Source organism: Xiphophorus hellerii, chromosome 15, assembly GCF_003331165.1.
Source record: "Xiphophorus hellerii strain 12219 chromosome 15, Xiphophorus_hellerii-4.1, whole genome shotgun sequence".
NCBI classification, from domain to species: domain Eukaryota; kingdom Metazoa; phylum Chordata; class Actinopteri; order Cyprinodontiformes; family Poeciliidae; genus Xiphophorus; species Xiphophorus hellerii.
Window position 1 is genome coordinate 25951669 of NC_045686.1, and position 12740 is coordinate 25964408.

Consider the following 12740-nt stretch of genomic DNA (forward strand, 5'->3'; position numbering starts at 1 on the left):
CTACTTCGCGGATTTCGCCTATCACGGGTTCTTTTTGGAACGTAACCGCCGCGAAAAACGAGGGTTCACTGTACTTATAAATATGTTTCTTAGTTGCATCTTTTGGCGTCTGCTACTGCCTCTAGTGTGGAATAACATCAATACATCATTATACCAGCAGACCACAAAATCTTTATTATTATTTTCAGCATTACTGGCACTGTAAAAGATAAATTCTCTAGTAAAAGGGTTGTTCTCTGACTTCGGTGCATTTTATGTCTCTCGGGTTTCTCTCAAAGATTTTCATATAATGCAAACAACAATTTTTGAGAAAAATCAAGAAATGGAAATATCCATGTCTCTTGGTAATGTAAAATGCAAATTTATTTTAAAAATTATGTTTTGAAAAATTTTATGAGTTGTTGAAGTGTAGAGGTCAGCCAAATGAGCATGTCCCCACTGACCAATGTTAATTTTTCAATGAATATAAAACAAATGAAAATAGCTAGTAACTGCAAGTTATTTCTACTAATATAAACATTTTTAGATATACTTAACCTAAATAAAAGAAATATGAGAAAAATACATGAATTATTTATAAAATAGCACTTTTAAATCATGTCCCTCCAGTTTTGTTAATCCCCCCGTAACAGCATACCAATCCCTCCTTTTTATAAATAATGGTTCAGTCCAATTTCCTCAGCACCCTGGAAGTGACATCACTTAAGTATTTTCCTGCTCACACTGTAAAGAGATTTAAGTGTTAGTATAGTTTCTTACCTATATATGATTATTTTTTTATTTTCTTGGAGGTTCAAACAGTCCTTCAATATAGTTCAGTATAATTTTTAGCAACCTGAGACCACAAAATGTACCAAATTCAGAGAATTACCCACAACATTGCACTTTCTTAATTATCTAAAGAATGTAGAGCTTATTATATGACCTAAATAAGCTCTACTGTGAGCTGGACCTCCTTAAAGTGGGTCCAGTTTCCATCAATGACTAACCTGTTGAAACTTTGGCAAATTTTAAATACCTTAGTCATTTCTGGACAGTCAGCTCAACTTTCCTCAAAACACTGACTATATTTATAATACTCACACAAACTCTGTCTTTTAAGAAAACTCAGTCAGCTCAACAGACAGTCAGCTCAACTTTCCTCAAAACACTGACTATATTTATAATATTCACACAAACTCTGTCTTTTAAGAAAACTCAGTCTTAGTCTGCAAACTCTAGAGCTTGTGGAGGCACTTGTTGAGTGTTTTAACTACGTTCAAGACAAACTTTTAAGAATTGTTTCAGTGGCAGGTAAAATAGTGGTGAAATCACAAAAGCTCTGTCTCAACTGTTTGCTGAAAGAACATGGATATGGTAAAGAATATTTTAGCAGATAGCATCCATCCTTTTTTCAGTTTGAACCTCTGAGCTTATGAAGGCATAATTGTCCCCCTCTGGCAACTAAGAACATCTATAAGAAGTCATTTATTCACAGTGCAATAACTATTCTTAACCAAATTAAATGACAGCATTTACCTATGGCATGCAAAGTGTTTTTTTCTATGCACAAATTGTTGACATTGTGATTGCATGAATATCTTTGGCTCTAGAACTATGTTATAGTTTTAGACCCAAAGAAAAATTTCCATCTTGAAAGATGAAATAGTTTTGTCTTGTCTTGTCTTTCCCTATGGACCCCTTGCATGATATTGTTTAAGTCCAGAAATTTCGCTGGAGCCCGGAAAGACTATTCTTTTCCTTACCATCCTTAGACGCCCTGCTGTGTAGTAACTAAATGAAACCTGGAGATGAAGGTATTATTAATTTAGTGCAGTTTGCCACAGCAAAGGGAAAAATAACGCAGAAAAATCATTGAATTATAATTCAAAACCACATTTTTCTTGCTGTATTTTAGTATACAACACCAAAAAACCACACCCCTCTCCCCTGCTCATTTGCAAATTGAAATACATTTGTTGTCAATCAACTCAGCTAATGTTTGTGCTTGTTTGTGCAGCAAAAATTTGTTCTTGGAAAAAATGTTTTCTCAAAAATGTGCAGTGCGTATCCAAACCTCCAAAGCACCGGTGGAAGATAAGTAAGCAAAACACAAAATGTCACAAAAAAAGAACTTATCCTTCAGAAACAGAGAGAAGAAAGAGGAAGAATAGAAAAAAAACAAGATAAAGGTTTGTTTACATGTGTTTTGTTAATGTAATGTTTACCAAAAATATTTGTGGAGCTGCTAATAGAAAATTAGCTTGATATATAGTGACCTTGGATGGCCAAAATCGTTCAGCCAAAAATGTATGCAAGCGTCTTTGTATTTGTTTGAATTGAGTTTTAACTTTAAAACTTTAAAGAAAGATTCTTCATAAAATCAAGAAAGTTATGGACAACCGTAACAATCATTTACATGAGACTGTCTTGAGAAAACAGAGTATCTTCAGTCAAAGGCTTCTTCAAATTCACTGCTATACAGACCGCTACAAGACATCTTTCCTGCTATCAGCCATCAATATCGTCATTAACTCTTTGAAGAATCTGAATTAATGAGTTGCAACAACATTTAATTTACCTTTGGCATTAATAAAGTATTTTTGAATTTGGATTTGAAATTAGTTGATTCTCGTGGTTAGCCCTATATATTTCTGTGGTGATTTTTGGCTTCAAAAGGGGCATGTTTGATAACGTTTGATAACAATAACTAAAACTTCTCAATGTTTGACAATGTGTAGTAAAATGTTTTTACATTTGGGTGCATGGCTACTACATTATTATGTCTTTGCATTACTCTAAGCTGTAGTTGGCGACAAGTCTGCTGCTGAGCATGATAAAATTTTAAATTTCTTGTGTCATTCCTGGACAGTCAACTCAACTTTGCTGAAAACACTGGCTATATATTTAAGAACTGTTCTCAGAGACTCTATGTTGTAAGATCTAGTGATCATGGGGTTACCCAACTTGAGGACGTGTACAACCTCTAGTTAGGTAGAGCTTGTTAAGTTAAAATGTTAAAACTTAACATTCTACTGCTTTTGTTGACCACAAGCCAATGAAACATTTGAAATGCAGCTTAATTCATCAAGCTGTTTAAAATCAGAAAAGGAGAAATTAAAGTTTTCACTTCTGCAAGAAGTTGTTGTGAAAGAGATGAATTTGGAAGCTTCCATTCATATACATAGTTAAGAGCAGACGAGTTAAATTGCACAGCTGTGTGAGTCCAATCAGAATGTGATGCAACTTTTACACCCTCCGGTGTTGAAACAAGATCAATCCCTAAGCGGCACATCAGATCTCGGCCAATAAGATTTACAGGGCACAAATCTGACAACAAAAATGAATGTTTGAAAGAAAATCCTTCAGGAGTTTTACATGAAATAGGGGTAGTAATTCTCTCCTTTACTACCTGACCTGAGGCAGACACTGAATAGACATAGTTCCCACTAAGTTTTGGTGGAATATCAAATTCTTTTTTTCTCACAATTGAAGATGTTGCTCCGGAGTCAACCATAAAGGACACTTTTTCCCTGAAACGGTCAAATCAAAAGTAGGGAAGGCCTTGTATGTATCAGATGCAAAATGAGCATAAGTCTGTGTTTTCAAGCCATATTTCACCTCCAAGCCAGAAATTGCATTTAGAATTTTGTCAAGTGTGTCACTGTCAACAAGCAGCTCTTCTTTACCAGAAACAGAAAAAACAGGAGACTCATTCAAACTCTCACAGTCAGCAAGCAGCTCTTCATTGCAAGGAGCAGGATCATTTACATTCACACAATTTGTTTGTATGTGTGTGTGTGTGTGCGTTACGTTACCCTCGGTTGAGTGCACCCCTTGAGCCGCTCCGTCCTCGCACGCCCCCTCTAGTCATTCTGCCATGTTCCTGTAATTCCTGGGACAGTGCCGACGGTAATGCCCAGGCTCTCCGCAATTGTGACAAACATCAGCATTTCTGTTGTGAGGGGTGTAGCCTCGTCCTCGGCATCCACGGCTTCGTCCCCTGTATTGTCCTCGTCCTCTGGGTTGTCCTCTTCCTCTCCTTGATTGATCATAGTACATTGTAACAGCAGCCAAAGGAAGTTCTTTTTCCACTTTGTCCTTTTGCTCCCTGGTGCGGTTGTCCACTTGCTGCTGTGCATGTCTGGCCTAACGTCTGATATCTTCTAAACGAGGTTGTTCAGCCCAACCCACATAGCTTTGTTTCAGTTCCTTTGAGATGTCTGGAAGCAATCCTTTAACTATGGCATCACAGGTAATACTTTCCCAAGGGCCAGGTGGAGCTTGATTGTTGAAGGTGTCTGGCCTGGCATGGCCTCCGTATGTTGTAACGGTGTCCATAAGGCGATGAATGAAGTCATCAGTTGTCTCATCCGGTCGTTGTTTGCATGTATAGATGGAGGTCATGTTTATTCGGACAGGAAATGTAGCCTTTATGGCATCCATAAGTCCACTGAGCATTGTTTTATAATTGTCATTGTCTGTGTCATCCTAGTCAATGTTCTTTAATCGGTCCTCAGGTTTCGGCAAAGAGGAGTGAATTTTTGCTAAATCGGTGGGTTTAAATTTTCTAGCCAGAAGTCTCCACAGTTCTGCACCAGTAGGCCGAAATTCACGGCAGAATTCACCGAGCTGATCAGCAAACACAGTTCCAGAATGAAGGGGATCAGTTAGATTTTTTCCAGCGTCCTCAATGTCCTGGGTAGTCCAAGATCGGAAGACAAGATCTGGTCCATCGGCTCCCATAACTTCAACCATGGGTGCATTTAACTCAGGATCCACACTTAGCTTCGAAGATTGTCCTTTGTTCTTGTCTCTGGATCTGAGATTACGTTGGGTAGGTAGGAGATCATCCTCTCTTTTATCTTTTTTTCCACGTCTTATGTTGAAAACTTGTATTGGACGTGCCATTTCTTCATCCTCTTCATCACTGAACAGTTCTTCATCCTTAGGCACAAGAATGTTTGTCTCCACCTTAGAAGGAGCAGCTGCTGCTGCTGCCGCTGCAGCCGTTGTTGTTGTTGATATAGGCCGTGCTGAAGGTTGAGGGAGCTCAGCAGTTGGTGCAGGTACCGCTTGTTGTGGTCGCGGAACAGGGTAGGCAGGTAGTGACAGAGAGAGCACTCAAGTCCGGGTACAGACGTGTGGGGAGAGAAGAAGAAGAATTGTAAGGTGGGGGTTTAACTCCCTTTGTTTTAGAAGCAGTCACAGAAGCAGAAACATTTTCAGATTTAATCATAGAAATAGAAGCACTGTCATGTCGCCCCACTATTTTCCCAGAATCATCCTCACATCCAGCCATTTGTTTAGCATTTTTCCTCCTTTCCCTACAGTCTTGTTCTTTCATCCAGCATTCCAAACTCTCTTTATGTTTTTCAAGATCAACAAGACTCCTAGTCTCTACCTGTTTTTTTTGTCTCTTAAAGTACGTTCTCTATTTTCTATTTCTCTTTGTACTTTTTTCAAAACAGAGAGTTTCAATGAACCACCCGCAGGGAAAACACCACATTTTATCCATTCATGGACTCCATACACACTTTTTTCTCCATATTTTGTTATCATATAGTCAAACAATTCACCCTGAGGAGGAGATTGCGTTCTGGAACCACTTAGACCCATTCTTTTTGAATTGGGTGGGATATCCTCTTTAGACTGCAAACGTCTTCGCAGAATCCAACAAATCAGCTTTGTGGTAGCTCTGCCTCTTACTCCTTTAAGAGGGGCCTTTATTTCCGATAAAGGTCTTTAGGATTCTCTAAAGGTTTAGTTCCCCTAATTTAGAAAACCAAAACTTAAGAAAATACCTGCCTTATTCACCGATAAGGTCTTTCACTAGGACCCTCAGCCTAGAAACCCGTGGTTCCCTTTTTTCTTCCGTTTGAGACTGAAACTCAAACAATTCCGGAGAGACTCTTTCCCATCCGTTGTTTTCTCTTTTTTTATTAATTCATTTTATTTTATATTTTTTTATGTATTTTATTTTATTTTTTTAATTTCCCCGTGGGACTTTAACCCAACGTTTCCTGTTAACACCGTCAATCTCTATTCCCCAGGGTGAAAGGTTTATTGAATCCTTAACTATTTTAGATTTAATAATTTAGAATTTGTAAAATTAATTTGTTAGCCTGAGTGAGTATCCCACCTGATAACAGTGGTTTTGAGTTCGTTGATCCCAGCGCTGGAGCCGTGGAGCCAACCAACAGCCCTCCTCTCTTAAATCGAGCTTTGAGGCTGGAGTTTAGTCCAGGTTTGCCAAACGCTGTTCGTCGGATGTCCAGTGGAGGGATCCGGGTCACGGCACCAAACTGTCGTGGAAAAAAACTATTTCCAAGCACTGTTCAGGTAAAATCACTCAATCAGGTTTATTCATGAATTGTGCACAACTCAGAGAGCTCACAGGACAATCAATAATGAAGCAAGTCTGAAACGGAAAGCTCTGCCAGGCAGAGACAACACATGAGTTTTGTACAAAGGGATAAGGGATCCAAAGCATGGGAATCAGACTGGTTCCCATGCAGCTGGGGAAAACAACGTCCAACCTTGTGCATGTAACCCAAACAGCTTTAACTTGGTGGGAATATACAGAACTTAGAATAAACATATAGCAATACAACTAGCAGGTGTAACCTAACTGTAATTTTTCCACATCACTACCTCACCATGGCCACAGATAAACTGACCGACCAGGATATACCGGCCTTTAAAGTGGCTGAATCTAGTTTGCATTTAGAGGAGGTCTCTTTTCATGAGTGTGGCGCAACCCTTTTTTGGGATGTCTCGACTGGCAAACCTCGGCCTTTGGTCCCTACTAGTTGGCGTCAGTGGGTTTTTGATGCAGTGATCAAAAACTGACTCAGGGCCCGGGTGTGCCCTTTTACACCCGGGCATTAAAGGTTCTGTTAAACTGGTAGGGGCAAAGTTTGTGTGGCCGGGACCCCGTAAAGATGTACGGACATGGGCGGTTAAACTCCACCGTACTGCTGCCTACCATCCGCAGGCCAATGGTCTTTGCAAGAGGTTCCACCGCACAATGAAGGCTACATAAAAGTTTTAAGGAATGACGTTTAAACATTTTGAGTAATTGAATAAGACCCAAAGTAAAACTACTTATATTAATATTGTTTATATGCATATATATATGTATATAGATCTATATATATCTATAGATCGATAGATAGATAGATAGATGAACTTATCAAGTATGGCGTCAGCACCCACTTCATGATGTTCTGTTGGAGTGAACTGCTGCAGACATCTTTTGTTTGTGGTTGCATTTCCTGTATATACTGCAAGAGTAATTAATTTTGACCTGCATAAATGAACTTTGTTACTGAAAACATAACATTTTCAACTTCATAACAGAATAACATCTTTGTTCCAAAGGAATTAAAAGAATCAACAAGAGATAAATAATTTGTTTTTCTCTTTTCTGAAACACATTTTAAAGTGTTATGGTTTACAATATATCTATACACTAAGTTGTGACATTATTAGGTACACTTGACCTGTACTGTGTTGAATCCCTTTCTGTTTCATGACTGTCTTGAGTCTTTAGGGCCATTCTCTGTAAATCAGAGAGAGGGTTGCGAATGAAAATGCCAGATCGTAATTCTACAAGACAGCCCTGCCAAGTTCAAATTCACTGAATTCCCCTCAATTTCCCATTCTTATACTAACTGAGCATCATTACCTCTAATAAAAGTCTAAATGCATTGTGTTTTGCATGGCTAATTTGCTGTTTTATTATGAAGAAACTTAATAGGTGAACATCATAAAGTTGCCAATGAGATGTCTGTGTGAAACCTCATATTTAAAAAATTTGTTTTAAAAAAAATTATCAGTTCACCTCAAATATTCAATATTATATTATTTTCAATACTTTTAGTCACGCTCCTCCTGGACATGGCGGTGTTGCTAAGTTGATTTGACAACAAAGTATCACAAATACATGAGTTCCCTGATCTCATGTATCCAATTGCAGCCTCATCTCCAAATGCTGCAATTGGAGATGAGGCATCAGAAATTGTTGTCACATTCAACTCAAATCTAATGTCATCTTTTAGTATCTCGACTCTCACCAAATGTTGTTTTATTCCAGACTGGCATAAGAGTTTGCTTAATGAAGCTAAACTCTGTCGTCTTGTCCTGTTTTTGCTCCTACAGTGAATGATGTGGAAGAAACAGAGGGGCTTCCATCTCTAGACAAGCCCGGGTGGTACTCCCAGGGTAATTGGCCACATCTCCACGAGCTGCTCAAGACCATGACAGGAAAACCAGAACCCAAGGTAAGCTGTTGACTGTTATAGGAGCAAGCTGCCAGGCATGTAGTAGAAAGGTATCTACAGCTCACTTTGAGGTTGACTCAAAACTTCAGTCTTTGGCAGAGAATAAAAGGGATGAGGACTCTGTGATAAATCAACTCAGAGCGATTCACACAAGGATGTTGAAGTGGAGAAACGTAGTTCTTGGACAGACTGTTTAAAGGTTAGATCTTTGCCAGCATAGTGGGAATGTAATCCTTGTGGAGTCTCAATCTTGCAACATACTATTTCCAATGTGAAACACAAGACAACTACAAATTTAATTTCTTTTTACAGATATTCTGGCTTAAATTGTATTCTGTCATATTTTATGTAATTCTAAAAGCTGAGAATTGAGCCCAGTAACCAATAACCACTCAGTTTTCTGTATATCTAAGTAAATAAGAGATTCCATGCATTTTCTTTTGAGTTTATTTAGTAAAATTATTGTTTTGTACAACCTAAAGACTTTTGAACATGACTGTCTCTACAACAACTACAAACTGATATTTCCAGTGGATTGTATGTTGTTCAATTGTGTCCCTTCAGTTGGGAACGTCATTTACATTTTGTTTCAAAACAATTTTCTTAGCTGAAAAAATACTTTTTTTGGTCCCTGCAAGCATCCTACCCAATTATTGTGGTAAACTGGGTTGACCTTTCTATAAAATGCAACTTATTACGCAAACGGTTGTGTAATTTTGCCCAACCTCAAAGGGTACATATCATGGAAAACCCTCTTTTTTGAATCTTAAATACATATTTTTGTGTACTTTGAGTGTCTAGGAGTGCAAAAAAATTAAAACTTATTCTTTGCCGGCGCTGCATAGATATGTATATTCTCTTTGGGTTATACACTGCCTGGCCAAAAAAAAAGTCGCCACCAAAAAATGGTCACACTCTCTAATATTTTGTTGGACCGCCTTTAGCTTTGATTACAGCCCGCATTCACTGTGGCATTGTTTCAATAAGCTTCTGCAGTGTCACAAGATTTATTTCCATCCAGTGTTGCATTAATCTTTCACCAAGATCTTGTATTGATGCTGGGAGAGTCTGACCACTGCGCAAAGCCTTCTCCAGCACATCCCAAATATTCTCAATGGGGTTAAGGTCTGGACTCTGTGGTGGCCAATCCATGTGTGAAAAAGATGTCTCATGCTCCCTGAACCACTCTTTCACAATGTGAGCCCGATAAATCCTGGCATTGTCATCTTGGAATATGCCCGTTCCATTTGGGAAGACAAAATCCATTGATGGAATAACCTGGTCATTCAGTATATTCAGGTAGTCAGCTGACCTCATTCTTTGGGCACACAATGTTGCTGAACCTAGACCTGACCAACTGCAGCAACCCCAGATCATAGCACTGCCCCCACAGGCTTGTACAGTAGGCACTAGGCATGATGGGTGCATCACTTCACCTGCCTCTCTTCTTACCCTGATGCGCCCATCACTCTGGAACAGGGTAAATCTGGACTCATCAGACCACATGACCCTCTTCCATTCCTCCAGAGTCCAATCTTTATGCTCCCTAGCAAACTGAAGCCTTTTTTTCTGGTTAGCCTTACTGATTAGAGGTTTTCTTACGGCTACACAGCTGTTCAATCCCAACCCCTTGAGTTCCCTTCACATTGTGCGTGTGGAAATGCTTTTGCGTTCACAATTAAACATACTCCTGAGTTCTGCTGTTGTTTTTCTTCGATTTGATTTGACCAAACGTTTAAGTAATCGCCGATCACGATCATTCAGGATTTTTTTCCGACCACATTTCTTCCTGGAAGACGATGGTTCCCCACCATCCTTCCAGTTTTTAATGATGCGTTGGACAGTTCTTAACCCAATTCTAGTAGTTTCTGCAATCTCCTTAGATGTTTTCTCTGCTTGATGCATGCCAATGATTTGACCCTTCTTAAACAGACTAACGTCTTTTCCACGACCACAGGATGTGTCTTTTGCCATGGTTGTTTAAGAAATGAGGAGTTACTCATTGCATCAGCTGGGGTTAAATAACTTGTTGCCAGCTGAAAGATAATCACCTATGCAGTACTTATCCAATAGGAGGCTTGTACCTATTTGCTTAGTTAAATCCAGGTGGCGACTTTTTTTTTGGCCAGGCAGTGTATTTTTCAGTCTGTTCATAATATTTTTCTTGGCTGTGACATCACTCCATTTACTGTGAAACTGCTAAACAAAGTCATGATTCTTGCTAATGAGCTCTGTGAATCCGCCATTTTTTTCCTCGCAGCAATTTTGTAGTCCAAATTCAGTTATGCCAATGTTGCAGGTAGACAACTCAAAATACTTGGTTCTAGGGTGGACTAACATGACTCCTTACATCATCCCTCGGCTTCAGAGCCTCTTTGAAGTGTCTGGTAAAAAGTTATGGTAACCCTTTATTTGATGGGTTGTGAATAAGACTGTCGTGACACCGTCATAAACATGACATAACACCTGTCATGAACATGAGTCATGAATATTTATGACTGTTGTCATAAATATTTTCAGCTGTTTTACAGTTTTCTGGAAGTTTGTTACAAATTTGTGGTGCATAGATGCTGAATGCTGCTTTTCCTCATTTGGTTCTGGTTCTGGGGATGCAGAGCAGACCAGAACCGGAAGACCTGAGAGGTCTGGAAGGTTGATACAACAGCAGATCTTAATGTATTGTGGTGCTAAGCCACAAAATTTAAGTGATTTGTAAACTAACAACAGTATTTTAAAGTCTGTTCTTTGAGCTATAGGGAGCCAGTGTAGGGACTTTAAAACTGGTGTTATGTGCTCTATCTTCCTGGTTTTAGTGAGAACGCAAGCAGGAGGGTTCTCGGTCAGCTGCAGCTGTTTGATTGATTGATCAATAATCAATGCGACTGAAGATAAACGCATGGATGAGTTTCTCTAGATCTGGCTGAGACATTAGTCCTTTAATCCTGGAAATGTTCTTCAAGGTCAATTTTGTTACTGTCTTTATGTGGCTCTGGAGGTTCAGGTCAGAGTCCATCTCTACTCCCAGGTTTTGGGCCTGATCGCTGGTATCTATGCCTGTTTTCTTAAATAAAATGTAAAATTAATGCCATGTTGTCATTTTTGAAGTTTGTGTGCACACATTTTTGGAAATATGGTAATGTAAGTGTCATGATGGGTGCGTTTTTCAAGCCCACATGCAGAACACCACACAGGAGAGCAATGTGAAATAAAAGATAAATTTATTGAAAAAACACTGCTGGCAGGAATAGTTGGCTCGGGTCGGGTCCAGGGAGAGAGGCTGGTTCAGGGAATCAAACAGTTCACTAGAGAAGCAGAGGGAGGTGATGAGTTCAGGTTTGTAGGAAATGACAATGTTAAAGTGAAGGGGCAGATCTTACTTGTGATCGGCAGGTTAGAGAAGTGGGAGGGTAACTGCAGCGTCCGGGGTTTGTTCTCAGAGGTTCCAGGTGGTAGTCTTGTCTGACAGCGGGGGTCCAGGAGGCAACGGGAGTACGTCGGAGGGCGGACAGTTAGGCTCAGGATCAGCGGATGAAGAGGAGCCAGGAGGAAAAACACCTGGAGGCAGGAGAAGCAACGAAGAAAAACTTTCACTAGGAGTGGGTCAACAAGGCAAAACAGAAGCAAGCTTCTAGGGGCTCAGAGGTACCGTGACTGGCTAACACTCAGGCGCCGAAGGACTGGCAGTCAGCTCCTCTTGAACTTCACACTGATGAGCCAAACCCGCATCAGGTGTGGGATGACGTCATCCACGCCCTCCGACGGATGGTAAAGGCGCCATCTAGTGGTGGAGAAAAACGAGTGCAGGCACAAAACTCCACAAAGGAGCTAAAAGACCCCGGAACATGACAGTAAGATCATTTTAAATGACAGAATACCCATCGTCTGCCATCAAAATTGTGTGTTTAACACCAGTGAAGGAACTTTTAATGGTATGTAACAGACCAAAAAATTTACATGAATCAACATTTATTCTTTAACTTTCGTTCAATATAAAATCAACACAAATATGCATCTAGATCCACATTCAGATGATGGTTGAAACAACCATCATCGTGTCAGTTTTGGTTGAAACCCTAACAGTGATTCAACATGTAAGTCAACAACCACTTTCAATTTTGTTTCAATGTCAGGCTTCAACGTGAATTCAATGTTTCTGAGAGGATTTGGTTTTTCTGTGTGTTTATTTAGTTTTCTGTGTTCAGTCGAGTCTCCATGTTGTCCCATCTACCCCTTTATTGTCACCAGCTCTCCCTCATTTCCCTTGATTACCTTCCTTGTGTATTTAATCCCACCTGTGTTCCCTGCTCCTTGTTGGGTCCTTGTCGAAAGTTTTGTCTACTGTCTCCAGTCTGATCTCAGTTGCTACCACTGTGAGAGTACTTTGCCATTGCTCTCCTGTGCTGCCTGGAAGTTGTACCAGCTCCTTGCCTCTGCTAACCCATGCTGCCTGGTTTGTGTGTTTTTTGTATTTCATCA

At 39.7% G+C, this 12740-nt stretch overlaps 1 protein-coding gene and 1 long non-coding RNA gene across 2 annotated transcripts in view; one reads left to right on the plus strand and one right to left on the minus strand.

Annotated features, from left to right (window-relative positions):
* Window positions 1-12740, plus strand: part of nt5dc1 (5'-nucleotidase domain containing 1) — a 131673-nt gene that overhangs the window by 87431 nt on the left and 31502 nt on the right. Inside the window, exon 9 of the mRNA XM_032585972.1 lies at window positions 8143-8264. Coding sequence (XP_032441863.1) covers window positions 8143-8264 — 122 coding nt within the window. The remainder of the gene's footprint in view (window positions 1-8142; window positions 8265-12740) is intronic.
* LOC116734520 (uncharacterized) lies at window positions 11466-12134 on the minus strand. Its single transcript, XR_004342233.1, has 2 exons — window positions 11642-12134; window positions 11466-11566 (listed from the first exon to the last, which is right to left on the minus strand). It is a non-coding gene; the product is annotated as an uncharacterized LOC116734520 (long non-coding RNA).